At 41.9% G+C, this 16,587-nt stretch overlaps 1 protein-coding gene across 50 annotated transcripts in view; it reads left to right on the top strand.

Annotated features, from left to right (window-relative positions):
- The window catches only part of SVIL (supervillin), a 256,217-nt gene that overhangs the window by 167,749 nt on the left and 71,881 nt on the right, over positions 1-16,587 (top strand). For 25 of the 50 annotated variants that reach the window (XM_086333936.1, XM_086333952.1, XM_086333949.1 and 22 more), the window contains 4 exons: positions 11,831-11,911; positions 13,998-14,867; positions 15,241-15,399; positions 16,090-16,124. In XM_086333936.1, coding sequence (XP_086190062.1) covers positions 11,831-11,911; positions 13,998-14,867; positions 15,241-15,399; positions 16,090-16,124 — 1,145 coding nt within the window. The remainder of the gene's footprint in view (positions 1-11,830; positions 11,912-13,997; positions 14,868-15,240; positions 15,400-16,089; positions 16,125-16,587) is intronic. The other 25 variants (XM_086333963.1, XM_086333969.1, XM_086333976.1 and 22 more) reach the window with 3 other exon arrangements.

Raw genomic sequence — 16,587 nt, forward strand, 5'->3', positions numbered from 1 at the left:
GGTGAATTCAGGGGGATAAGAACCTGAGATCAGGCAAATTTATTCTAGAAAAAAAAAAAAGAAAAGAAAACATGATGGAAAATACTGCTGTTTATTCCACATTGGGACAAAGTAAATATGGCCATCTTCACGTGGCAGTCTTACATCTAAAACAGACTATTTCAGTTATTGAAGTGTATTGACTCCAAGACTGGCCGCTACTGGCTTGACCACCTACACTAGAATATTTAGTGATACTAGCTTCTAAGAGAGGAGAAGGTAATGGCAACCCACTCCAGTACTCTTGCCTGGAAAATCCCATGGATGGAGGAGCCTGGTAGGCTGCAGTCCATCGGGTCGCTAAGAGTCAGACATGACAGATCGACTTCACTCTCACTTTTCACTTTCCTGCATTAGAGAAAGAAATGGCAACCCACTCCAGTATTCTTGCCTGGAGAATCCCAGGGACGGGGGAACCTGGTGGGGTCCCACAGAGTCGCACAGAGTCGGACATGACTGAAGCGACTTAGCAGCAGCAGCAGCAGCTTCTAAGAGAATTCAATAGTATGGATCCTGATTGTATTTTGAGGGCCTTTGTTCATCCTTCAGACTAAACTGCTCAAAGTTTAGGGACTTACTGTCTCGTATTTTGAAACATATGTTATAGTCATATTCTTTTGTTGTGGGAAATTTGCATTTCGTAGTAGAAACAATGTTCTTGGGTTAGTTATACTCTATCAAAGCAAACTCTTGGCGAGCTATGTAAGCAGGACAAAGGAACCTAACATCACAAATTAGAAAGAAAGTTCGAGTTGTGTGGGTTACATGGTTTAAAAAATAACAAGGAATCCAATTTTTGATTGCCATATCATGAAAACTGTTTATCATCGCGGTGTCTGGGTTAACCATCTACATCACATATCATCAGTTCTCAACAAGATTTTTGAAGCAGTTATAATAATAAAAACTGTGCAGAGTACTCCAGGTAAAATGATAGGATACATGATAGTTCTGTATGAGTAAAAATCTCAATATTCAAATATATATATCACTTAAAACCTTAAGAGCCCACTTCCTTCTAGGTTTTGTTGTTTTTTAAGTTTTTGGCTGCGCTAGGTCTTCATTGCTGTGTGTGGGATTTCTCTAGCTGCGGAGAGTGGGGGCTGCTCTCTAGTTGAGGTGCTCAGTCTTCCCCGTGCAGAGCACGGGCTGCAGGGCTCATGGGCTCAGTAGTTGTGGTGCACGGGCTGCAGACCCTACGGCACATGGAATCTTCCTGGACCAGGGATCAAACCTACGTCCCCTGTAATGGCAGGCGAGTCTTAACTACTGGCCCACCAGGGAAGTCCCCTCCTGGTTATTTGACGAGGCATGTTACCTGGGAGTGTTCATACACCTCACCTCTGCTTGACAGTGCCTTTCTTTCACAGAAGAAAGGCTTAAAGGAACTAAGAAATTGTAAAGGAGTTTGCAAGGAAGCACATGCCTTGTTTTTTGAATCCACTCAAGACATACAAATTTGCAGGCCAAGAAACACAAATCATTTCATATAGAAAAGGAAAAAACCAGAGATGTGTTTACATTAAAAAGCAAGGAAAGTAATGTGTGACAGGTATGATGTTAAAATAGCATTGGGATTTAGTCCACACTGACTTCATTTGTTCAGCTTTTAAAGATGGATTTAAGTGGATTAACATTCTGCTGGTAGTCCTTTCTCTAGAGCCAGGAAATTCAGGTGTCAGGGAGTCATTGTTGTCTGACTTCCATTCCGGGAGAAGAGAGCCAAAAAATACTTTGTGAATTAAAACAACAAAGAACTCTTGGTGACCCAGTAACTGTAGTGAAAATAAGATGGTATCTGACCTGGAAATATGTGACAGAGAAGTTTAGAAGGTTAAGAAATGACCAGAAAAATATCTACAAATGGCAAAACAATTGAATAGCATACTGGATTTGTCCTATCACTGAAATGGAATCTTTTTCTCACTGTTATGCTTTACTCTTTCATCCCTGTGAAGCTCTGAATTAGGCGGTTTTGGGATTATTTATCTCTGAATTGTCACTCCTGCTCCATCAATTCATTTTGTGCTCGCTAGGAAGAGGCTGTTGTTTGTTTCATTAATTAAATTGGAATACATCACTCATGAAAATAGCATCCAAACACTTTACACAGTGTCCTAAAAATTCAAATGTGAGCCAGATATTGAATGCATATTTTTTTATATGTTCTCATATATGCTAATGCAAATATATGTACAAACAGAATAATCATTAGTTCTTGTACTATACTGTTTTTAAACATTATAAGGTCAGTAACAGTTTTTAGGGCAATATTTAGCTGAGTGATTAGTTTATTTTAATAGCTCAGTTGGTAAAGAATCCACCTACAATGCAGGGGACTCCAGTTCAATTCCTGGGTTGGGAAGATCCCCTGGAGAAGAGGTAGACTACCCACTCCAGTATTCTTGGGCTTCCCTGGTAGCTCAGCTGGTAAAGAATCTGCCTGCAATGCAGGAGACCTGGGTTTGATCCCTGGGTTGGGAAGATCCCCTGGAGAAGAGAAAGGCTACCCACTCCAGTATTCTGGCCTAGAGAACTTCATGGACTGTATAGTCCATGGGGTCGCAAAGAGTTGGACACGACTGAGTGACTTTCACTTTCACAATTTATGTGATAGAGAAGATATGTATGTATGTGTATGTATGTATGCGTGTTACATGTGTGTGTATGTATGATAGTAACAGAGTCTTTAGTTCAGAAATCCTGTCAGTTGTCCAGAAATTCATATGAAAATATTGTTCTTTAGCAAACTAAGAACATACATAGTAACAGAACAGTATGTGTGAGTGTGTGTATATATATATACACATATATTTTTACATATTTATCTCTATATATGCTATATTGGTAATAGAGAATAAATCACATGCCAACCACCATTCCCTTGTCCTACCAAATTCTGTAAATTTGGAATTTCAAGAATTGTGTTTTCCAAATAGATGGTATAGCTGAAATGAACCATTCTTTGTTAATTTGGCCACTGTGAATTTTAGAATAAAATTCCAAGGTATTGGGAGCCTCTGTGTTATTCAAAATTTTAAAGTCTGAACTCCATTAAAAATCTTAAATCCAAAGCTCTTGTCAGTTTGCTATTTGGTGCATCTCTTAATGTCACAAACAATAAAGTGCACCATCTGGGTTAATTTTGTGAGTGCAGAAACCCCGCCCCCCCCACCAAGTCCCACACCTGCCCTTCTCCTGAGCATGTGTATTTCCCTACAGGAACTGGAAAGAAGAGAAGCACACCTAATTTTCTAGTGGTGATCTGCTCTAGAGAACTCTGGGGTTTTATTGTTACTATTATTCTCCTGGGATCCCCACCACTCCTTTTCCCACTTAGCGAACTATCATTCATGCCAGAAGACTGATGGTGGGGGTTTCACGCAGCGCTGACGCTGACCTTTGATCGGGGGTGGCTGCCATTGGTGAATGATGGTTTGAACGGGGCTTCCTCAGAGCTGTGCCCTGGCCGCACAGTGGGCCACGGCCCCCTCCAGAATGAACCATTTCTGCAGCACTGTGACATGCAGACTCTGGCCATCCAGGAAGGAAGCAGGGTTATGATGCAGTCCTACCCTTTCTTTTTTTTATTTTTCTGTTTTAATTCAAAACTGTTTTGTTTTGGGAATTCCCTGATGGTTCAATGGTTAGGATTCTGTTCTTTCACTGCCGGGAGCCAGGGTTCAATCCCTGGTCAGGGAACTAAGAGCCCACAAGCCGTGTGCTGCAGCCAAAATAAACAAATAAAAGGTTTTGTTTTGTTTTAAATTTTACTGAAGTATAGTTAACTTCTGCTGTACACTGAAGTCTTTTTCATGTTCTTTTCCATTACGGTTTATCAAGGATATTGAATAGTTCCCTGTGCTGTACTGCAGGACCTTGTTGCTTATCCATCCTGTATATAATCATCTGCATCTGCTAATCCCAAACTGCCAATCCATCTCTCCCCTACCTTTCCTCCTTGACAACCACAAGTGTGTTCTCTGTGTCTGTGAGTCTCTTCCTGTTTCATAGATACGTTTATTTCTGTCGTATTTTAGATTCCACGTATGAGTGGTGCCTTATGGTATTTGTATGGTATGGTATTATGATGCACTTCACTTAGTATTATAATCTCTCTAGGTCCATCCTGTTGCTGCGAATGGCGATATTCATCATTTTTTAAGGTTGAGGAATATTCCATTGTGTATGTACACATCACAGCTTCTTTATCCATCATCTGTCGATGGGCACTTAGGCTGTTTCCATGTCTCGACTATAGTGAATAGTTGTGCTATGAATATTAGGGTGCACGTGGCTTCTCAAGAGTTTTTATCCTTTATTTCTGATCGTTTGCGCATCTCCCAGTGAGAGGTTTGCATCTAAAAACTGTCTCCAGAGCCTGGAGCTCATTGTTTTAGTTAATTGGCGAGATGCTGAGTGAGGCAACTGCCTCTTGACCATTGGCATTCCTGGGTCAGCTTCTGTCTCTGCCACGGCGGGAAGTTTCCTAACACAGAGTCTACACTGGGCCAGAATGTCGTGGGAACAGAGATCTCTGAGGATCTACTCTCTAAAGAGACTGCTGGATACTTCTCACGTGTGTGTTTGTATTGGCACAGGATTGCTTTCACCTTCCTGTCTCCCCAGACATCACTCTTGTCTTGTTCTTCTAGCTTTGGTCTGTTTTTACGGTTAATTCATTGCCTTTTTTTTTTTTTTCCTTCATTTTATTCTATTTTCACTGTCAAATGTCCATTTCTATCCACTGAACAAAATAAGATGATGTCACCGAAAATACTAGCTGGTATGTCCTAAAAATTCAAATGTCTGATAGATTTTAAAATACAGTATTTTGCCTGTGTGCTTGTGGCTTTGCACATTCATACACTCATGTGAATGTGCAAAGCAATCATTAGCAGTTTTTCCAAACAAGCAACTTTCAGCAAATAAACTGTTAATTTGAATGAGATGCTGGTGTTAATAGCTATTCTTCTTAAGCTGAATCATGTTTTATAATTAGGAGCTGTTACATAATTAGAGCTAGACACCCACAGGGTGAAACCAATTTTACTGTGCTGGATTTGACTTCATTTTGGTGGCAGAAATCACTTTTTCACCCATTAACTCTTAGGGGTTGTGAGGAGTCAAAGCATGTCATTTTATTAGATACTTAGGGATGCAAACCCAGAGCAACTCCTTTCCATGACAACTTAGGGTGAGTTCTTATTTCCTGGTGATATAATTCTCCAGTTGCCATGTCATAAAAAAAAAAAGTTCTCTTACACTCAAGGTCACCATCTCTTTCACAGGTAACCCTATAGCCCTCTCCTGGGGAGGTAGCCACTGCCCAATAGAGAACTGGCTCACCCCAGGACCCCACAGAATAGATAGTGTTAAAGAATGTTAAATTCTTAAAATCAGAAATAAGCTGGGAGGTTATTTAGTTTAAAACTCTATTTTATACATGAAAAGCCCTGAAGATGAAAGACTTTAAGTAACTGGATTAGGACCATATAGCTGAGTCCATGATCTGGTCAGTCATTCAAGGTCTCTGAATTCATCAGAGTTCTTTCCATGACACGTTGCTCTTGTTATTAATGTCAGTTCTATTTTCCATCATAGTAGAAAAAAGAGGTAGCTGTTTTTGCCCTTTGAAGGCTAGAAACTTTAGGATATAAGATTGGGGATATTATAGAAAACATTTATGTGGATTTACATAAGGTATTTAAAAACCTCATCCCCATAAACAAAATGAAAACTTGTAGTCAGGGTGGGGGAAAACTCAAACTCAGTAGGCATCTGTCCATCCACCCAAACCTGAGAGGTCTTGATTTATGGGTTAATTTCAGCTCTGAAGTAGTTTAGCTATTCATTCAAGAAAGCTATCTTGTGCCAGGCACTGTGTTTCTGGGTGGGCATGTTATTTTTAAGTGTGTGAGTTAACCACAACACAGTCAGGTAAATAAGATTATAGAGCCCAAAGTTGGGTGCCATGGGAATACCAAGATAAGTTGTTCATCTTTCCTCCTTGAAGAAGTGGCCGTAGTTGAACTAAGTCCTTAAGGATGTGGTGAGTTTGCTAGACATGGAGAGGTGGCTGCTCCAGGTGACCTAGAAGGAAGGGGATGGGATGAGTTGAGATAGTCAGGTGGTGACCAACCATGGGGCAACTTATGACAAGGAGTTTGGCCTTCTCCTGGTGGACAGTACAATGGGAAGTGCCCAAAGGATTTGACAGCAAGCATGCTTGGTTATGTACTTCAGAAAGAATACTCTGGAAGAGTGTGGGGGATTTGGCTGAAGGAGAATTGATTCCAGTCAGGGAGACCACTAAAGAGGTGGTTGCAGTTACCTACACATGAGGTGATGAAGTCTTGGTTCCACATTGGCCTTGGTTCTTAACTTGGTCCTGTTTGGCATTTCATTAGGTGATCTGGGAGATACTAATTTCTGAAGGAGGGATTGTAAATAAATTTGATGGTAGGAAAAAAAAGAAAAGGAAGAGGGGGAGGGATTGAGAGAGAAGAGATTAGAGGGGATGGGGGAAAGAGAGAAAGAAGGAAGAGACTACGGGAGCATGGAGGCAAGAGAGCGCCTATACCTGGAATAATGGTAGGAAGCTAACAAGATGAAATTTAACAAAGTCAGTCCTATATTTAGAAGGGGGAAAAAAATCAGTGTATAAATTCAGGATTGGAGAAACTTGATTTAATAGCAGTTCGTGTGAAGCAGACCTAGGAGTTTTAGTTGACAATAAGCTCTTTATATGACTGCCAAGATGGCTATTCCAATCTGGGAGGACATTAATGAATGTGAATTGTCAATGACACAGGTAGCGCTAGTCCGCTTGTGTTCTCCAGCGGTCAGGTCACATCTGGGGGTCTCATTCTCACTGAGCTCTTGACCGATAAGAATACTTTCAGAGAGTCACCTTTGCATCTTCCCTTTCCAAGTTTGTATACCTTTCTCCCTGTCTTAATAGAAACCAGAGTCATTTTTGGAGTCTCTTACATATTCTGTGCTGCTGGACTCCCAAACCAGTCTGTTCTCTGTATCAGATTGTCCTTTTCCCGGTATGGTTATAAAGCTGAAACTTGACTTGCCACAGGGAGCCCTAAGTTTATCTGCCAAAAGGGGGAAAGGGGAGAAAGACCTCATGTACCAAATGAGGTGCCTCAAATGCAGCTTCACCTATGCTTCATGTCTCAGGAAGAGGGACATCTAGATGCCCAGTATCCTACAACAAAGCTGACACACCCAGATAAGGATGTTAGCAGTTTTGTCAGGATTTCCCCAAATACGGCGCCATGAATCTGATATTAAGCCAATCCATAAGATTGATAAGGATGATCTCAGTGATAGCATTACTTTTGTAAAAGTCTTGCAGGAAGAATAGATACAGCATCTCAGTCATTTTCCCAACTCCTTCCCTTCATCTAACACATACCAAGGGCCTCCATCAGTTATTTCTGAGCGAATGTTCTGCTGTTTTCCATGTCTTCATGAAGTGTCAAAAAACGATAGCAGTGCTGCTTAAAATAGCCAGTCTGCAAACTCAGTATCAGCCCTCAACATATAAAGGACTTGCAAGGAATGTAGGCCATGGGTCTTTACCTTCCTCAAGAAAGTTGTGATGGGAAGAAGGGGTCACTGACCTACACAGCAGGCTCAGAGACCATTGTTTACATTCTGGTCCAAGCCTTTAATCTCACTGTGGACCAGTGACCCCAATCAGCAGAGTATACTTGGAGCAGCCCTTGTTTGTACTTCAGGGCTCTTTCCACTTTGTCTGGGCTTGGAATCCTTGTACATGGTCTTGAGTCCATGTGCTTATAAATACATTCAGCTGTGAGTGGGGATTGTGAAACATGAACCAAAAAGTCGCTGGCTGCTCTGGGGGACTTTCGAACTCAAGTCTCCAGCCCCAAAAGGCTGATTCTAGGCTGGTCCCACAACCAAGGCAGTCAAGTTCCTACCTTACTTTGGTTACTTCATTAGAAGTCAAGTAGGAGACACGGATCCCCTTTGAAGATCCCTCCAATCCCTTCCCCAGACTCAGCTGTTCCCTCTGACTCTCTGGTCCATTTGCACGTACCTTTCACTCTTTTTCAGCCAACCTTGCAGCATTTAGGCCTTCAGCGCTGAGATTAGCCCTGAGGGAAACTGGGATAAAGTTTATCCCATGTTTATCTTGCTCCTGCCCCAAAAAAGTTCTTCCTGGGTGGCTCAGATGGTAAAGCATCTGCTTACAATGCGGGAGACCTGAGTTCGATCCCTGGGTCGGGAAGACCCTCTGGAGAAGGAAATGGCAACCCAATCCAGTACTGTTGCCTGGAAAATCCCCTGGATGGAGGAGCCTGATAGGCTATAGTCCGTGGCATCGCAGAGTCGGACACGACTGAGTGACTTCACTTTGCCCCCAAAAGACTCTATTTCTACATTTTGATTACTCAGAAAGTCTTTACTCCATGATCCAACAGTGAGGCTTTTTAAAAAAATTTATTGAAATAGAGTTGATTTATAGTGTTGTGTTAATTTCTGCTATAAAACTGGTTCAGTTATACACACACACACACACATTCTTCTTCATATTCTTTTTCATTATGGTTTATCTCAGGATATTGAATATAGTTCCCTGTGCTGTATAGTAGGACCTTGTTGTTTATCCACTCTCTATATATAATAGTTTGCTTTTGCTGATGCCAAACTCCCAATCCTTCCCTCCCCCACCTCCCTGTTGGCAACCGCAAGTCTCTTCTCTGTCCCAGCGGTGATATATGTTTAAATTGAGACATAATTTACATCAGGATGCACACAGTATTTTAAGGACGCAGGCCAGTGAGTTTGGGAAATGTATAACCATTCCCCCTGTCGAGAGAGAGAGAAGGTTTCCATCACTGCTGTATCTCTGGCCACCAGCGTTGATTCTTGACTTTGCAAGGGCCTCACTTAGCTCTCACAGGCTGGTAGTATCATCTATTGAACTCATTATGTTCATATGAAATTAATCCTTCCCACTGTTAATTTTTTAGCCAAGTCTTAATTATTAAAAATAGTGAAGCATAATGTTAAGGGACATAAAACAACATTATCCATGCAAGATTTAAAAAATGCGAAAGAACCCAGGGTTTCATTGCCACTATCCAGATGTGATCTCTTTATTTTTTTCATGTTTTAAAATGCTCACCTACTGTTATTACATCTTAAAAAAACAGTACCTGCTGGGCCCCAGAAATACATTTTGTACTTGCATGAAATGATGTAGCTTTTCACCTGAGTCTGGGCCTCTCTTGGGCACCCTGCAGGCTCCCATGGTGGGAAGCTCGGTCCCTAACTTCCATTATGTTCCACACTTTGGGGTGCCCGTGAATTTCCCAGATCAGTGCTGCGCTTTTTTTTTTTTTCCCGGTTGTGTCAGGTCTTAGTTGTGGTACTTGGTATCTTCATCGCCTCATTCAGAATCTTTCTTTGCAGTGCAGGGACTCTCTAGATGTGTCGCCAGGGCCCCAGAGCACACAGGCTCAGCAGTTACAGCACATGGGCTTAGTTGCTCCATGGCATATGGGATCTTAGTTCCCTTGCATTGCAAGGCTGATTCTTAACCACTGGACCACCAGGGTAGTCCCAGTGCTGTACTTCAGTTCATCATTTTAGGACCCAAGGCATGGTTCTAATCAAACACAAGAGATTGGCACAGACATGGAGAACAGATTTGTGGTTGCCAAGGAGCGGGAGGAAGGGAAGAGAAGAACCAGGAGTTTGGAGTTAAAAGATACAAACTACTATATGTAGAGAATGAGTCAACAGCCAAGTCCTACTATATAACACAGGGAACTATATTCAATGTCCCATGATAAACTATAATGGAAAAGAATATGGAAAAGAATATATATGTGTATAACTGAGTCACTTTGCTGTACAGCAGAAATTAATCCAACATGATAAATCATCTATACTTCAAGGAAAAAATAAAAAACTTAAAAAAGGAAGAGATTGAGGTTGCTATTTGATATGAAATGCTTAGGGAAGTGTCTCTAATAGTTGAGCAGAGACCTATGTAATGAAAGGCAGCCAGCCCATGTAGCTATGGGGGTGGACGAGTCCAGGGAGAAAGAGTTTAGTGAATATCTATTATTTTGTATAGATAAAAAATCAAAGATATAGAAAAAAAATTTTTTTGCTTGTAATGAGAACTCATATATATCATACAGCACTGTTAATTGTATTTGCCATGTCATACATTACATCCCTAGAACCTGTTTACTTGTAACTGGCCTGATAATTTTTTAGGGTTCTATTGACCAAGTTTTATTCTGATTAATGAAGATTATATTCAGAAAGTTGTATGGTATATGTCACAGTTTGCAACGCATTCTATTGTACAAAAAGCATCTGGGCCTTAAAATAACTGTGAGGTAGGCATATGAGTTATTAACTGATGATTTTCAAAAGCAAGTATCCATTGCGCTCACTCTATCCCAAGCTATACTGATTGCCTCCTTTCTAAACTGCAGACAATATGCAGAACTATTCCTATGTTTAAATAAATGCTGAGAAATTAGATCCTTTATCATTGGAAATAAAAATGTCTTTCCATAATCTGAGTTTTTTATTTGCCATGGGCTCAATGGCTGTAATACTAGAGACCAGAAAGGTGGGTCATAGATTAGGGTGTAGACAGACTGGAGAACAGGGATCCATGCCTAAGTGTGACAGATTGCAGTGGTCACAGCGGAATGCACAGTAGTGATGGCCAACAGGTTCTTGCCTGGGAGTTTGAAACAAAACCCAAATTAAAATGATTTTTAGAAACTAAGAGAATTTCGTTTTAATTATTATTCTGTGCTTTGGGAAATGTCTTTGATCTGTGTTTCCAGTCTGGTATCACAGGTAGGCTGGTAAGATTTTGAGCTGGTAAACATTTTAACTAGCGTGTAGAGTTCCCATGCTTCTTTTTCTGTTTTGTAACAGCATGCAGGTCAATGATTTGGGTAGTCCTCCTGTGTCTTGCTTAATATACTGATGGCAAGATTTTGCTTGCCACTGATTTTTTGGTAAGATATCTTCAACCTGACATTACGACTTTGTCATATTCAACCTTGCATTATATTTGATTGTGTGTTGAAGAATGAGTGTGTCAATCCTGTGTTATCTTGCCCAACACAATGTTAGTTTTTGATGGCTGGCGTGATGCCTAATTTACCTTGGCTACTTCTCAGGCCCCAGCTCAGTGTTTTGTACATAGTCAGAACTCAATAAACATTTATCAAATGGACTTGTATTAGTACTTGGTAACTGTTGGTTGCATTATTCAGTGATAAATGTAAAAGAAAAATGTAGACTAGCAATTAATTCCAATTATGGAATTTCTTTTTTTATTCATATGTATTGTTTTGCATGGACACTATTTTTATATTTGGCTATTTACCAATGTACCTTTACAGAACTTACAGATGATAATTTGTATTTTTAATTCAACCTCCTACAAGAGAATTGTCTGGTATTTACAGGCAGAATATGACTGTAGCAGACTCTTGATATTTCCAAATGATCCCACAAAACACTTTATTTGGTGGCTTCAGATGTATTTGTTCTATCTTGATATCTGTAATAAATGAACATCTTGGACATTCCGTGCACCAAATAGAAACCCCATGGCAAAACATGCTTAGATATTTTCAAAAGCCAGCATTATTCCTTACTTAAGAAAAGTCAGCCTTGAGGGTTTTAAATGATGATAATGACATCTGTGTATGTGTTGACGTTTTCATAGGCTTTACCTGAAGTTTTGTTTTTTTGTACAAAATAGTACCGGGAAACCCAAACATGAGTGGTTTCTCCAGAAAGATTCCGAAGGGGACACACCTTCACTTATCAACTGGCCATCCAGGTATCTCCCAAGCTGTCAGCTTGTGTTTAGTGCGTGTGTCCCTGTCCCGCACATCACCGAAACTAACTCGCCTTTGCCCTCTTTTTGGTGGCAGGGCTTTTGAAAATAACGTGTTCAAAAGGGGGCTGCTGGAAGTTGCTTTCTAATCATTCCTTTTTCTCCTTCTACTGCCCTAATGGCTGCTCATACTGTTCCCCTTTGCTTCTCTTTTGAAAAATCTTTTGACTCCACCTCTGGCTTTTCTCTTTTCTCACCACTCACATGCTGCCAGGAGGGAGCGTTAGTGAGCACATAACCAGCGTCTCTGGGCTGCTCCCTTAAGTCAGGCTAACCTACCCAGGGTCCCATCTTATCATCAGCTCCCCTGTCCTGGCCTTCCAGCCTCCTCCTTTCCATGTTGGCTGTCTCTCAACCAGTTGTTAATTTCCACAGCTACGTATAGGGCATCTGGATTTCAAAGCAGACAAAACCCCATCTAGCTTCATTTTTAAGGTTGGGGGCAGGGAGAGACAGAAGGAGTTAAGAATGAGTAAGTCATTGGCAGGACAAAGCACCCATATATTGAGTTTCTAACAGTCACTTTGTTCTTGGCTGAGGACAACATTCAGATTGTCTCCCATGACAAGGACACATTCCGCAGGAGAACTTGAACAGATTAACAAAGCTTATAAATATGAAAACCTCCAACACTCGCTAGTCTCGGGGAAAAATAACAACTCAGAATGCTTTTCTCTTCCCCTGAATGGTTCACAGTAACTGCCTTTTATGTGTGTCTTTGACTTTTCTTTAATGAAATATACATATCCTGCATCTTATGTTGAAAGACACGTAGGTGTTTATTTCAAATTTAGTAGAATGCCTTTGTCATCTAAGGAAAAATTCCCTTCTAGAAAATGAATATCGCAAGCAATTATTTTTGCTGACTAATCTTAAGCAAATAAAGGTTTTACGTTCATTCCCCTGAGAAATCACTTCTCCCACTTCAAAAGCATCCTTTATTTTTTAAAGATTATCCCCAGTCCACAGTCCATTCATAAGCAGTTTGAATGGTTTGTCCTTCCTCACTATGTGGTATTAAAAAAAAAAAAAAAAGTAAAAACAACTAGTTTGCACTGTTGAATGTTTACCCTTTGCTAAGTGCTAAACTGCATACTTGGCAAGCATCACATTACATCTTGTTACTATCATTTCCATTTGAAAGATGAAGCAGCTGAGGCAGGTAGGTTATCTGAGACCACACAGCTCAAACTGGCTGACTGAAGCTTTGAAAAGAGGTCTCCTGGGCCCCTCAGCCAGAGGTCTTGGCTACTTTGCTTCCACAGTAATAAGAAAAGGTTGGTAGCTTTTCCAGTGGATTTCAGTTTTGCTCTCGGCTATTTAAATAGCTCTAGAAACAACCAGAGCCCTCTCTTTTTGGATTAGTTTTTAACGGATGGCCTAATGACCATTCCAGTGGGGAGAACATGTTCAGTGCATTCTTTCAACAAAAATCTTTTTTTCCCTGGCATCCCTCTTAGCGCTGGAGTTGCTGGAAGTGATGATGTCTTAACTGGTCATGTGTTTTCTGAATGAATGAATGTTGTCTGCATGGCATGGAAAAATTTGTGACTCTTAAATGCTTGAAAAAGGGTAATCATTTGCTGTATCTTGAGCTCAATAAAAAATAACCATCATCATGAATGCTATGACATTTATAGGAGACAATGCAATTACATTTGGTCTTTAGGCTTATATATGCCTGGAAACCACCCCCACCCCAGTCCATATACTGGGCCTGTCCATGTGCCCAGCCTCAGTGCACCCTCATGCATACCAGTGGTGCATAATAATGAATTTTCCTGGGCTTCTGAGTATTCATTTAGTCGGAAGGCATCCATTCTCTCCCAGGATAGCATCTGGCCCCTCCTAGCTTTACAGAAGGAAGAGCGAGTTTGTAAACTCAACACAAACTCCTTCCTCTGGCAAGGCGAGCGGGACCCCAAGATGCTTATCCAGTCTCCAGGCATCTCCGGTCTGCACACAAATGCTCTCTTCCCCCAGAGCCATTACCACAGTTGGCAACTTAAATCCTTTTTCTTTCTTAAAGAGTTAAAGTTAGAGAAAAATTGGTGCGAGAGGAGAGCGCTCGCAGCAGCCCTGAACTTACCTCCGAGTCCTTAACTCAGAGGAGACACCAGACGGCACCAGGCCATTACCTGGCCTTTCAGTCAGAGAACTCGGCCTTCGATAGGGTCTCGGGCAAGGTGGCCAGCTCCGCAAGACAGCCCATCCGCGGCTACGTCCAGCCAGCAGAGCCTGTCCACACCATCACGCTGGTGACCTCAGACACCCCAGAAAGCATCTCCGAGGGCAGCTGGGTGGGCCCAGCCCCCCAGACTGTCACAAAGCCTCCCCCCTCAAAGGTTCTAGAAGGTGAAAGAAGAGACACCCCAGTTCTCCATATTTGCGAATCCAAAGCAGAAGATGTGCTCTTCTCTGATGCTCTGGAGAAAACCAGGAAGACCCTTGCAGTTTTGGAGGATCGTGGGTCTGGAAGAAGCCAGGAAGTCCCCCCTGGAACTGAGGACTTGAGTCAGCCCGCTGTTGGCATAGTTACCGCGGAACCTCAGAAGGAATCAGAAAGCCTGGCCCACCCGCCTATGGCTCAGCAGCAGCCCACCGAGAGGATGGGCAGGAGTGAGATGGTCATGTATGTTCAGAGCGAGGCTGTGTCCCAAGGTCACAGGAAGGAGGTGCCCACGAGGAAACACAGGGTCCTCACCCGCTCCCTGTCCGACTACACGGGCCCTCCACAGCTCCAGGCTCTGAAGGCCAAGGCCCCCGCTCCCAAGCGAGATGCCGAGTCACAGACGTCCAAGGCCGAGTTGGAACTGGGCCTGCTGGACACGAAGGTCTCGGTCGCCCAGCTCCGCAATGCGTTCCTGGAGTCAGCCAGGGCCAGCAGGAAACCTGAGCTGTAGGTGATGTCCACGTGTCCCCTCAATGTGTCACTTGCACGTCCTTGGCAGAGTTATTCACCTTCCGACTTGTGTGGCATCCTGCCTTGAATCTTACCAGCTTAGCTCACCAGTGTGTGTAGGGCAGACCATCCAGGACATGGCTCCACGACTACCATTCTGCTTGTGCCTACTAACGGGGCTGGGGCGGAGGGTGGGAGGTGCCTCTAGAGTATCGGGACTCTGGAATGTTCCACCTCCCGACATGCATGGTAGAGGCATGTGGTGGGATTTGCACTGTCCATGCCTTGACTCACCAGGGTACATAAACCTTTGCTTTCTTCCCTCTCTGTCTCTCCCTTCTGTGTACCTCCTCCCCACCAACTCTAAAAGCCATTCTCGGGTTGAGGGGTCAAGCGAAGGCCCTGGTGTGGAGCGGGAGAGAGGGTCCCGGAAACCGAGGCGCTATTTTTCTCCTGGTGAAAATAGAAAGACTTCCGAGAGATTTAGAACTCAACCCATAACCTCGGCAGAACGAAAGGAATCGGATAGGTAGGCATGTGTCTGTCAAGTTCCCTGGTCGAGAAACTTATAAGAAATCCTATAGAAATTTCTACCCCAGGGATGGTTCTGATGCTGTTTCAATGGGATGTAATGACTCCATAATTCTTCCATCCAAGCTATAAGTGATGTTTGTTTGGCTGGTATAAATGTGTCTTTAAAGAATGTTGACCATGATGCCAATATCAGCATACCGTTTTAAATTGCATTCAGATGGTAAGAAATGAGAAACGTTAAACATTTGATGTTTTTAAATTTTTATGCCCTTAAGTTAGAATCCGGATTGTCCGCTAAATTATATGGTGAAAATGACTAAGGGGGTTCATATTCAGTTTATCAGTGTCTTATCTGCATGTTGTATGTGAGTGAGTTTTTATCATATGCTAACACAGAGAAATGAAAGCGTCTGTCTAAAAGACGATTGTCCGTCGTGTTTAATAAGTCCCCCTTGGTCCTGGTTTATCTCCACAAGGTGAAGCACCTGGCCGGGCTGTGAGCACACATACCCCACAGTGTCTGTAATAGTTGCCCAAGCGTAGTCACTACTAGAGTTGCTACCAGGAGGATGTTCTTTAAGAGGCTTTAATTGAATTTTTATTTTCACTTTTAATGTGATCCTTGGATCTTCCACTCCAATCAGCTAATTGTTTGTTATTGTTTTTTCACTCATGTCTTTCCTAGGTCAACTTCAAATTCAGAAATGCCAGCTGCCGAGGGCAAGTATCTGTCTTTTTCTTCTTAATCATCTCACCCCAGATTAGATTTAGATGAGATTTTTTGCTTTTGAAAAGAATGAGATTATGGAACAATTACTTTCTTTTCAGCAGATTTTCTTCCTGTGAATATAATAAAACCTGTTGAGGTTTTCACAAGAACTTTCTTTAGTTTTGAGAGAGAGAGCTGTGATATTAACCATTTATTAAAACCATTGATTTGAATCAAAGAAGCAGGTTTTTCATGTTACTTTCTTGTTACTATTTAATAATAAACAAGAGAAATTCCTTCCTTAAAATCTCTTCTTAATTCCATAGTATCTATTCTTAAGTCCAATATGATAGTAGAAAATTATTGCCTGGACAAAAATTTTGTTTGGTGAATTGCAATGGGAATTAGTACATTTTCACTGAGCAGAAGAATAGCCTTCCTCACCCAGAGGAAAATATTGCCTCTTGTTATTTT

This window comes from Bos grunniens, chromosome 13 (assembly GCF_055505025.1).
Source record: "Bos grunniens cultivar Pamir isolate PY7600 chromosome 13, Bosgru_T2T1.0, whole genome shotgun sequence".
In the NCBI taxonomy this organism is placed as follows: domain Eukaryota; kingdom Metazoa; phylum Chordata; class Mammalia; order Artiodactyla; family Bovidae; genus Bos; species Bos grunniens.